The 11,869-nt window shown below is 41.8% G+C and overlaps 1 protein-coding gene across 1 annotated transcript in view; it reads left to right on the top strand.

The window, feature by feature from the left end:
- Window positions 1-8,183, top strand: part of COL4A4 (collagen, type IV, alpha 4) — a 103,391-nt gene extending 95,208 nt beyond the window's left edge. Inside the window, exons 41-45 of the mRNA XM_015417825.1 lie at window positions 843-977; window positions 2,261-2,377; window positions 3,088-3,270; window positions 4,763-5,049; window positions 5,910-8,183. Coding sequence (XP_015273311.1) covers window positions 843-977; window positions 2,261-2,377; window positions 3,088-3,270; window positions 4,763-5,049; window positions 5,910-6,173 — 986 coding nt within the window. The 3' untranslated portion in view covers window positions 6,174-8,183. The remainder of the gene's footprint in view (window positions 1-842; window positions 978-2,260; window positions 2,378-3,087; window positions 3,271-4,762; window positions 5,050-5,909) is intronic.
- The last annotated feature ends 3,686 nt before the right edge of the window (window positions 8,184-11,869 follow it).

Raw genomic sequence — 11,869 nt, forward strand, 5'->3', positions numbered from 1 at the left:
TTGACACCACAGGCTCCTGAGGAACGTACTGCAGCAGAGACTTATAGGCAAAGACTGGCTCCTGTGGCTGAAAGCTCCCTAAGTGATGAGGAGGATAGAGCCTCACAGGAAACACCTGCACAGGATCAGGCTTTGCTGTAGCACAGACTCCTCGCCCGATTCGCCACCAGCTGTGACCAGGCTCCGAAATCAACGGAGACAGGAGCGAAGAGATAGACGCAGGGACCCCCAACCCACTCCAGGCTTTCCCAACAAACCACTGTCAGCTTCCCCCCCCCAACCCACTCCAGCTTTCCCCGCCCCCCCCCAACCCACTCCGGGCGGCGATCGGAGGTGGGAGGTGTCTGCATGAGCCGATTTAATGTTTACAATTTTTTATTGCCGTCATTATACATATGACAAACAAGAAAATTATGACATCTAACTCCTCCAGAGAAAACAGTGGACTATGTCATTATACCCTGCTTAGGTCACCACAGCAAATTGACCCTGTTTGCCCAAAGCCAGAGCACTCCCCCAGAGCCTCTTTCTAGATCCCGTTGTATTGTTTTCACAACGGGCTTTACTGCTAGTATACCATATATCTCTTCAAATTTCTTCTTTAACATTTTCTTCTGGTTTGATTGCATTCCAATAAAGTAATAATAAGGTATAAACACTGCCAAGTATTAATAACATTTTCTTGTGCATTCTGCTTCCCATCTCAAACATAAACTGCAAATCTTAATTATGTAGTCAAATACAGGGGAGAAAAACCATCCAAAACCAGGTGGAATTTCTGTGAATTATGTGCCTAACATTGTTAGTTGTTGGCTCTTGTTTAGTGCTGTTGCATATTTCAGGTGACCCAGGCGAACCTGGAAAACTTGATTACTCCTCATGTCCCAAGACTCCAGGGCCTCCCGGAGTATTAGGCCAAAGAGGGTCACCGGGTTCCATAGGAATTCCAGGGCCACCAGGTTTCCCTGGTCCCCAAGGTAACGCTTTTATGACTCTGAAGGGTGTTTGGTGAGGAAAAGAGACCAAGAAGTCCAACCTTAGAATGGGATATATTATTTTTGAGTTCAGAAGTCTCAGAAACATACACAATTCCGGGTTGACTTCAGTTTGTGCTTAAGTATTCCTGCATATCTTATCACACCTAGTTTAGCCACTTATTCCATTTTCCTTTGATATCTTCACCAAAGAGATCATACCATTGTAGGATTTTAGCAAAAGTAAGAGTGAAACACGATTTCACTGGCTGGTCCTACTATATATGAGAAAATTTAGCTAAAAACCTTGAATTTGTTTCCTGGAATGTTAGTTATTTTCTTCATTTATACCCCAACTTTCTTCCCAGTAGGGCCCCAAAACAACTTATATCATTCCCTCCTCCATTTTATTCTCACAACAATCCTGTAAGGTAGGTTAGGATCAGAGTATATGACTGGCGCAAGTTATCCAGTGAGGATTTGAACCTGGGTATCCCAGATCCTAGTGTGACATTCTAACTACTGCATACCACTGGTTCAAAAAAATTCATTTGGTAGCAGTCTCTTGATTTTTGAGCTTCACTGTGTTTTCAGTGTACATTGCAACTCCTATCATGTGCTTGTGGTTAAATCTCATAAAAAATGGAAAATTTGGTGATGATAGTTTTCTTTAGAACTTAACACAAAACTACAATTTCTACTATGTTCTTTCTCATTGTAAGATTATAAGGTTTTTGAATTTAAATAAACAGGCAAATGAAGCAGTTGAATGTGAAACACTGATTTTCAATGTCTATTTTTAAAAGAAAAAAATAGTTTGAACAATTTCCAGAAATATATCAAATTATTCCATTAGAGAGAATTCTGATCTCTTGAATGTATGGTTTGAGATGTAATAGTATAACCTTATGTATGGTAGCAGTGACTAGTGAGGCAGTTTGCTGGTCAGTTGCCACTGTAGAGCAATTAATCAGAAAGAGCAAAGTACAGTGTTGGAGGGCAGTGGCGAATGGGACAACATGGCCAACTGCAATCAAGTGCATGGTTCCTGACTGGCTAGTAGCTCCCACTATAGATTGCTGATATCAGCATGAACTGCTAACCAGTCAGTGCCTCGGACCTGGTTGCTTCTAATGGCTCTCCTACCATTGCCCTTCCCCTCCTGACCACTCCCAGCAGAACCACCTAAAGGGAACCACTTTGCACAAGGGAACCACAGGGAACTGTTGCTGAGGTACAGAGCTTAAATTATTGTGATCTTTGATGATAAATGTTTTGTATTTCAGGCAGAAAAGGAGAGGAAGGGCTGTTAGGTCTGCAAGGTGAGAGTGGCTTTCCTGGGGCACCTGGATCCATTGGTGATCAAGGTGACAAGGGAGAAAAAGGATACCCAGGGCTGCAAGGTAAGCATTCTGCAGTCATTCACCACCATTTGGTAGGCAGTACTAGTAAGTAAGTAAGTAGTAAGGACCTGCGGTGGCTCAAGTGGTTAAGATGCTGAACTGCAGGCTGTGGAAGGTCAGTAGTTCAGCAGTTCGAGACCCGGGTGCCGCATGATGGAGTGAGCTCCCATCTCTAGTTCCAGCTCCTGCCAACCTAGCAGTTCGAAAGCAAGAAATTGCAAGTAGATAAATAGGGACCACTTCGGTGGGAAGGTAACAGCGTTCCGTGCGCCTTGGTGTTTAGTCATGCCGGCCACATGACCACGGAAACGTCTTCGGACAGCGCTGGCTCTTCGGCTTTGAAACTGAGATGAGCACCGCAACCCTAGAGTCGGATTCGACTGGCTTTCGAGCAAGGGAACCTTTACCTTTACCTTTTACTAGTTTTGCAGCTGATTGTATTTGGCTTTTACACTGGTTTTTATAGCCTTGAGATGAAACCATGTGTCTCTCAAACTTTATGTCAAATAATTTGTCTTTTTTCCCACTGGTTTGAGTGAGCACCTTGCATTCAAACTGCCAATGATCAACACATGATCAAGTATTTTTCTTTCACTGAAGCCTAGCAACTTTTCTCTAACCTGTTCTGAAAAATGAAAGGCATTCATTCAGTAGAGAAACGGGTCCTGCTTTTAAATGGGATGTTGTGTATCTTGTCTCCATTCCTTAAGGCCCTCCAGGCCAGACTGGGATGCCGCCAGGGCCTGAAACAGGAGCTGCTAGTGGATTCTTGCTTGTTCTGCACAGTCAATCAGACCAAGAACCGCTGTGTCCAGAGGGAATGGCAAGACTGTGGACTGGATACAGTCTGCTATATCTTGAAGGACAGGAAAAGGCCCATAATCAAGACCTCGGTAAGCACTGAACTATTTATCAGGGTATAAAATGGAAACGGGAGCATACCATCTTGGTCTTAAACAAAAATTCTAACATCTGGAACTAAAAAGAGGAGCACTGAAAATGTTTTATGATGTTTATCTAATTGTTTATTAATCGTCTATCTGTAATTTAACATCGTAACTTAACATTTTATATTGTTTTATTGTTTTACTTGGCATTATGCCCTGTTAGCCGCCCTGAGCCTTCGGGGAGGGCGGGATAGAAATCTAAATAAATAAATAATAATAATATTTTATTAATACTTTATTGTAAATAAGTATTCAGTTATTTCATGGTACTCTCCAGCATGTAAGATTTTCACATGTGGAAATACTGTGGTGTTTTCCACAATAAACTTAACAATAGAAATATGAAATGGTACAGAAGAACTGTGCCATGTCAGCATCAATGCTTGGATTTTAACACAAGTCTGCATTTTCATACAAGTGGAATATGTAAAATCCATTTAGAAATAGGCATCAACAAGGGCTGTTTCATTGGCCATTTTTAATAATTAGATTTATAGGAAAGAAAGATACAAGTATTAAAGTGCACAATGCGAAATCAGTGGTGCTAGTACATACAAATGGGAGAAAGGCAGTACGGCATAGCCTGATCTCGTCAGATCTCAGGATCGGTACTCAGAAGGGAGACCTCTGCAAAGGAAGGCCATGGCAAACCACCTCTGCTTCTCTCTTGCCTTGCCGGGGGTGACATAAGGTAATGAACCATGTTGATAGTTGCTGTGACTTGATGGTACTTTACACACACAGTACATACAAATATAGCACACAAACTTACAACCCAAGAAAATCTAATTGTTTGCAGATAATAAAAGAAATAAACAATACAACTTTCTGTTTTTATACCAGATTCAACTAGGCTAAATTATTACCTGCAACAATATACTATCTAATTGTTACTTCCAGTAGTAATTCCTTTATCATCTTCAAGAAATGACTGTGAAATTGTAAGTTCCACTCTCCAGTGTCAGACAGGAAATTTTTCCCATAACCACAAATACCAGATGTGTGTGAATTTTTATTTATTCGTTTAGAACATTCTTAATCCTCCCTTCCTCCAAGGCACACAGGGTAGCATACATCATTCACCCCTCCTCCATATTATCCTGATAACAATCCTTTTGGTTAATGAAAGAGTTCCACTTGAAAACTAATACATAAAAAATGCATCCACATTTTTAAAAAAAATTTACTTGGGATTTATATCCCGCCCTACCCAAGCGGCTATTTGACTCCATTACTGTGGCAGTTACCTACATGTAATGAGGCTTTTGTGGCAACAACATACATTGTGAGGAAACCTTCTGCTACTGTGAATCCACAGAAGTAACTAAGTGTTAACCATTGCTGGGCAGTATAGACCAGAGTAGGACAAGACTGACTTTAACTATTCTTTGTTTCAAGGGTGGATAAATAACCTTGCTTTTGTTTTCCTTTGTTCTAGGTTTGGCTGGATCTTGTCTTCCTGTATTCAGCACCATGCCTTTTGCTTATTGCAATATCAATCAGGTCTGCTACTATGCAAGCAGAAATGATAAATCTTACTGGTTGGCAAGTGCTGCTCCTTTACCCATGATGCCAATTTCTGATGAAGAAATACGGCCCTACATTAGCAGATGTGCTGTATGTGAAGCTCCTGCCCAAGCTGTTGCCATTCATAGTCAAGATCAATCCATTCCTCCATGTCCACTGAACTGGAGAAGTCTTTGGATAGGATACTCATTTTTGATGGTAAGATTGAATGAAGACTGTTTTGGCCTTGGTTCTGGGTTCATTACAGAAGCTAGATAAAAATCCACACATTGTTGCTCACATTATAACTGCAGTTATCATTGAATAACTGATAAGTGTGTCATTTTTATTTAAGATTATCATTTAATAAAATCAATGTGGTTCATTACCTTATGTCTCAATACACAGTCAGTTAGTGGAAACTGGACGGATGAATGTATGTTTGAAATAAACCATGAGTTATCATAACCAAAACAAATTCTTACTCCCTCTCTCACACACATATCCACTCAGAATTGTAATAACAAAATCTCAGCCTAAAATTTTAAGTGCCAGTATAATTTTATAACTGTTTTATGCTGTGAGGGTTTTCCCAGTAATTATAGCAAAACTAGGAACTATCGTAATGGCCTGGGTTTCTGCCACCCTATCATTTGCATAACTTAAAGAAGCTACGAGTGCTTCTGTGTGCAATGCTTGACTTAATACATGGGTGATAATGTCAAAAGGGTTGCTTCATTAGGCTCGGTCCAATAAAAAATATTGGAATGTATTATTTAGTACATCTTGGCTCTAGCTAAAACATGTGTAGCGATATTTCCCAAGGGATAAAAATGGTGCAGAATTATGGTTCTATTGTGTGGGCATTAAGCTCACCTTGTGAATATTGCTACAATCATTGGTCAGCACTATGACCAAGAACAGATCCACTTATAAGGAAGTCCCACTGAGTTCATTACCATCTAAGTAATGGACTATAGCTTGTGTTCCCTTGACAGGAAGACTAACTCCTGAGTAACCATGCATAGGATCAGGTGACAGTGTTGATGCCTTATACTTCTTTGGCCTGTTTCTTCCAGCATACTGGATCTGGTGACCAGGGAGGTGGACAATCTCTCATGTCAACGGGAAGCTGCCTTGAAGATTTCAGATCAGCACCCTTTATTGAGTGCCAGGGTCAGCGAGGAACATGTCAATTTTTTGCAAACGAATACAGCTTCTGGTTAATTACTGTAAATCCAGAGTTGCAATTTGCATCAGCTCCCCTCTCAGGGACGCTTAAAAATGGTCAAGAACAACGCAGACATATAAGCAGATGCCAGGTCTGCATGAAACATGGATAAAGGAAAACCTCTGTGTTCACACAAAATAACTCCAAGGGGAAATACCAGTTAAGTTGCACTATTGTTGTAAATGTGCTAATTTGAGGGGTTTTATTTGAATATAATGCGGCACTAGAAGACTTCATCCACACTTACCCTGCAAGATTAATCCATTTTCAAATAGTAGGAACTGTAGATCTTCTACATGTCTTCACTGCAGAAATGCTTTTGAAGATTGCACCTGCACTAGCTGAAAACCTTTGGAAAATGTAGCAGTTTTATGATCCTGTCTTGTATCTAAGTCATCATAAGTTACCTTGCAATGGCTGACTTAATGGGAAGGGCATCTATTCCTAACTATTCAGTTCTTTATTCACTGCTGCACTAAGCAAAGCCAAAAAAGTACTGTGATACATGTTTTTTTCCATCCCCCAGCAACATTTAACTTGTATCTGCAAACTATCAGGGAGCTTTGATGACATCAGTCACAAACTCGGCTAAAATTTGTTGTTCACATGCTTTCAGTAGATATGATCACAGCTATGAAAGATGACAAAGTGTTATCAGCATCAAGCATCATTGTAAGGGTCATGACTAGTAGTCTGTTTCAAAATGCCCATGTGGCTTGTTTTAGGAGGAAGCCATCCTCTATGGTTTGTTCTGCTGATGAACAATTACATCAGAACCATGAGGAAGGCAAAAGAAGGCCTTTGTGTATATATAATCTCCTAAATTCTAAGATCCCTGGTGCAAAACAAACAGATAAAGTCGCTGATGCATCTATAAATATCCCCTTAAAGGAATAATCACACCAATGTTTGAGGTATGCACAGCAATACAACACTCAGGGAAAGAACCTGTGGAAATGGGAGCAGATCTGCAAGTGAAACCTAAAAACAACAGTATTTCATCAGAGACAGGATAAAAAGGGGGAGATTATTACAAAAGGAACTCAAAGTTCACCAAGCAGATCCAAAGGCAGGGAAAAGAGGATCTCTCTGTATACAAAGAACAATTACCTCTAACGATTGAAGCAATTAGAGTGCAAGTGATTAACCAGCTGACTTGTACAGCGGGACAGTATTCCAGGTTTAGTCTGTATGAGACCAAAAGGGTATAGCAGTAATGCTATTACCAGAAATGTTAGCCATTGCTAAAGAAGCACAGAAAAAATTCTAGTGGTGGTTCCATTCTAGTGGTGGTTTGCTGACTATAGAACCTGTACAAAGACAGCAATAAGATTCAAGTACCAAAGGTCAAACTCTGTTGTATTGGGGAACACCCGAGGAGATTTCACCTTGCATCTAATGAATGAAGCCTACAGAATCTATGGTCTAGAATGGGAATTATATTCTTCTGTAGCCTTGTTCCTAATGGTCATAATCGATAGTGCTATTACACAGCCCAGTTTTCCTCCTTATTTTTGTTAAGTTTGGTTGAAATCAGTTTCAGTACTTTGTCCCTCCCTTCTGCCTATGCACAGCACTAGAGATCTTTGTAAAGAACATTGCTAAAGAGAAGAATCAATAATGGATATATCCATGATGGTTTGGATAGGTTCTTCTTGTTACAGTTTTCCAGCAATCCCACTGTTTCCTTGATTACTCTACAGACTGAGTTGTTATTGAACTGTTCTTCTTCAAGAGCACTGTCTTTGAGGTGAGAATTAAGGAGTGCAGCCTCTCCCATCTAGTCTCCTAGAGCAATTTAGCTTGGGATGATTGAGGTGAGGCCATGCCATCGATGGAATCTTAAACTTTCCTGATGTTTCCAGCTAGTGCAGGCACAATACCTGAAAGTTTGACTTCACAAGAAGACATTTGAAAAATAGCAGTTACAATAAATGCAGCTCTGTTTTCTTTGGGAATTCTTTGCTGAACTTCTGTAATCCTTTTGTAAAACTATAATTTCAAGGATATTACAAGTTTGTAGTATGATATGCTGAACTTCCAGGAAATGATGCAGTTTTATTCTAGATTTGGTCCCCTTCTATCTTACGCACACATACAGAGTGTTTTGATTCAGTCTAATTCTGAAGGCTAACAAAATTTGCAGTAGGGTATGAGCTTTTGTGAGTCACTGCTCACTTCTTCAGGTATCTGAAAAAGTGAGCAGTGACTCACAAAAGTTCATACCCTACTACGGGCCGGCTTATTGGTAGTAGTGGGGGCGGCTCCTAGTTGAAAGCCTGGTGGAAGAGCTCTGTCTTGCAGGCCCTGTGGAACGGCACAAAATCCTTCAGGGCCTTGATCTCCTCCAGGAGCTCGTTCCACCAGTATGGAGCTGCCACTGAGAAAGCCCTGGCCCTAGTGGTGGCGACCCTGGCATCCTTGGGGCCCGGAACAGTCAGTCGGTTCTGGGACCCCGACCCTAGGGCTCTCTGGGGTTTTCTACTGCTACAGACTAACACAGCTAGCCATCTTGACGTAATTCTGAAGTAACTCATCAAGGAAGACCTGGGTAGAGGATGGCAAAAGCCAAATTGAAGAACAGTGCACCTATTTATCTGTTGTGTGAAACACCATTCTTAGGAGCAGTATAATGCAAAGTACCTTTTGTTAATCAAAACATCTTTAAAAGTTGAACACTGTACCATTCTAGTCCACATATCCTAACTTCACATAAGAAGAGAAATGACATAAGAGAAGGTGAACATTTTAAATATTTGATTCTAAACATGGTATTCTCAATCACTGTATGGAGCAGTGTGCAAGTGCTTCAATGAAAAAAAAATTATCTGATAGGGCTTTCCTTATTAATTTCTCGCAGCCCTATCTGGATTCAACTTGGAAAGCTGGCTCAGCATCTCCCCCACTACAAGTGGGATGTTACTGCAATATACTACACATGTATGTCCAAGAGATTCAGTCTGAGTCCTGGCTTCGGCTGGTGACTGAGCACCTGTGCTGGTATATCTAGACATACAAGCCCCATCAGCACTAAGCCAGTGTAACACCATATGGTTAGACTTTTGCAACATCAGGGGTGCTCTCTGGTGGAGTAAGTTGACTTCTAAGGCCTTTCCAACCCTGGATACACACACACCTAAAGCTAGCACATTATGCCACCCAAAACCCTAGCGTAGTTCAAATTCACTCCACAGGGGCCCATGCAAGGGGGGGGAAACCCTCACAGGTACTGCATCTCAAGCACAGATATCCAAGGGGAAACCCTATTGCTCCTGGGGGGGGGGGGTGCTAGTACAACTCACCCTACATATGAGTGAGGGTGAAGAGACTCCAGCCCTCACCTGGGACCACTTTGGACTGTGCTGGCTCTTCGGCTTGGAAACAGAGATGAGCACCACCCTCTAAAGTTGGATTTGACTAGCTTTCGAGCAAGGGAAACCTTTACCTAATGTCTTACAGGGTGTCTTGTTCCTGTGCATCTAGTTGGGTGAGTGGTTAGAGTTTGGGTGATGTGGTCCACTCTCTACTTCCTGTTTTGCTGCTGCTCAATCTGTTTCTGGGTAAAATACGAGCTTTGTGTTCTGGATAGCATACCTCTTAACGGGAATTGAACACATGCCTCCGGTTTGCCTCTCAGTGAACCATCAGGGTGTGTCTGTGTGATCGGATTACGATGAGAGTAGTTTTGGGTTCCCTTATCCCAGTGACTACATTCCACTTGCATGGGGAAAGGCTGATGCTCCTGCATCCTAACTTGACTGGGACCTGAACCTTTGGTGGGAGGAGTCTTTGGTGATTTTCTGTGGCTGCCTGTGCCACATGAGCTCCAAGATCATGGGAATACTGCAGATGGATTGTCCATGTTCTTCCACCCTACACATCTGCCTCACAAAGGGGAATTTAGCTGTAGGCAGGAACTGTTACCCAAATGAGTCCTCATGTCAGGCTACCCTGCAAGACCATCCTCTTCATGTGAAAGATCCAAAACACAAGTTCAGAGATAAAAAGGGGACATTTTAGTTTGCTGTATATAGAACTCCCACCCCAGTTTGGGACAATAAATCCCAGTTAAGGAATGGAAGGGAGACTAGCACCTAAGTAACAACCAAATTGACTAGAAAATGACAACGCAAGAGAGAAATCAATGAAAATTAGTCACTATATGCAATCCTAATATGTGCTTGTATTCTAAATACCCAACTGAAGTTACTTTTTACTCCAAAGTGCATTCCTTCCATTTGGCTAGTCGAGAACAAACCAATTCAGAGAGAGTAGATGGAGGACAGCTGCCCAAATTGGGACCAGAAGGTATGGCAGAATAGACACGATTTGAATTTAAGGCAGAATAGAAAGAGTCCTTAACCAAGCTGCAATGGGGAAAGTGTTTGCACGTAGTAAGCAAAGACAGATCTAGTGGCCTTATGTTTGTGTTGATGGAAGCTGGTTTTGAAGGTGAATCAACAACGAAGATCAAGAGCTAGGGATGCCTTTCTTATACACCTGGATTTACCTGGGTGCCAATAGAGAAAGTCTGCTATTGGCTTACTTTAGTGCAGAATCAGAATTTGTAATGGCACTGAGCCAAAGCCTTGGAACCTGGCTGCCCATTGGTGGGTGCCTGAACATGTTGATCCTTTTTCAGGATCCAGGACCCCACTGGTGCAAGACCAGGGGCAGGTTCTAATAGGATGGGGCAATCAACCTATGGTAGAAGGGGCACCAGCATAAACACATTTTCAATGGATTTGATGGAATGTGATTTAGACAAGATAGCATTCTTGACACAAGATCCACCAATAGCCCAGAGAGGAACAAGTGGTTCTTCCTTAATTTATGGTTGTATCACTTGGGGTTTGTGTTTATAGGGGGAAATTCAAGAGCTTTGAACACTAGCCTGCAAACCTAAGTTGTTACTTATGGTGAAAGGGTCTGAGGACCTCTGGAGGTTCAAAGAAGCATTAGTGATATTTTCCCAGAGCACCTTCTGCAGTTCATTCTTTGATCAAGGAACTTTTCTTTAATATCACACTGCATGTTCTCCTTTCACTTAAGGCATCTTTAAGGCTAAATTGTTTTGGGATATATTCTGTGGCATCAGAAGGTCAAAGGATCTTGGGAGATTTCTGTTGGGGGTGGCAGGCCATGCAACTTGTTTCTCTTAAACTCTTATCTGCAGAATGTTAACTCCAGGGATCCTTCTGGTCATAGCATCATCCTACTTTGGAACAAAATGGGACACTGCTCTTTTCCTCTTGCTTTTTAGTACTCCAGGGGCCAAGGCAGCAGTGATGGGAGATGGTTGGCTTCATCCCTGTGTGCCACTCACAAGGGCATCAGTGGCATGGCACTCCATAACTGGTAGATGTTGGCGGGGTTGTTATCCACTCCCGTGTTATGACTATGTAGTCAGAGCCCTGCTGAGGGGTGTTTCCATCACATTTCCCCTCTGAAAGATGGCCAGAGAATACTATGCCCCTAGCATACGGTCTGAGGATAAGACAGCCCTATCCTCAGCTATTTTCAGAATAGCAATCTGTCCAATCTGCAGCTGAGTTCATCTGAACTACTAAAACGAACTGGCTGAAGTCATTGGGACTAAATTGGCTTAAAGCCCAGTTTAATTGGATTTTGTATTGGACTGATAAAGTGATGCTTAAAGGATCAGAGTCTAAGCAAAACACACATCTGTGCCTTGTGGGTAAGCATTGCTGTGATTCTTGGAATAACGGTAATAAAACAGTGTTGCACTTACCTGTAACTGTTGTTCATTGAGTTGTCACTGTGCAGGCACACATGAGTATGGCACAG

This window comes from Gekko japonicus, unplaced genomic scaffold, assembly GCF_001447785.1.
Source record: "Gekko japonicus isolate JY-2015 unplaced genomic scaffold, Gekko_japonicus_V1.1 scaffold302, whole genome shotgun sequence".
In the NCBI taxonomy this organism is placed as follows: domain Eukaryota; kingdom Metazoa; phylum Chordata; class Lepidosauria; order Squamata; family Gekkonidae; genus Gekko; species Gekko japonicus.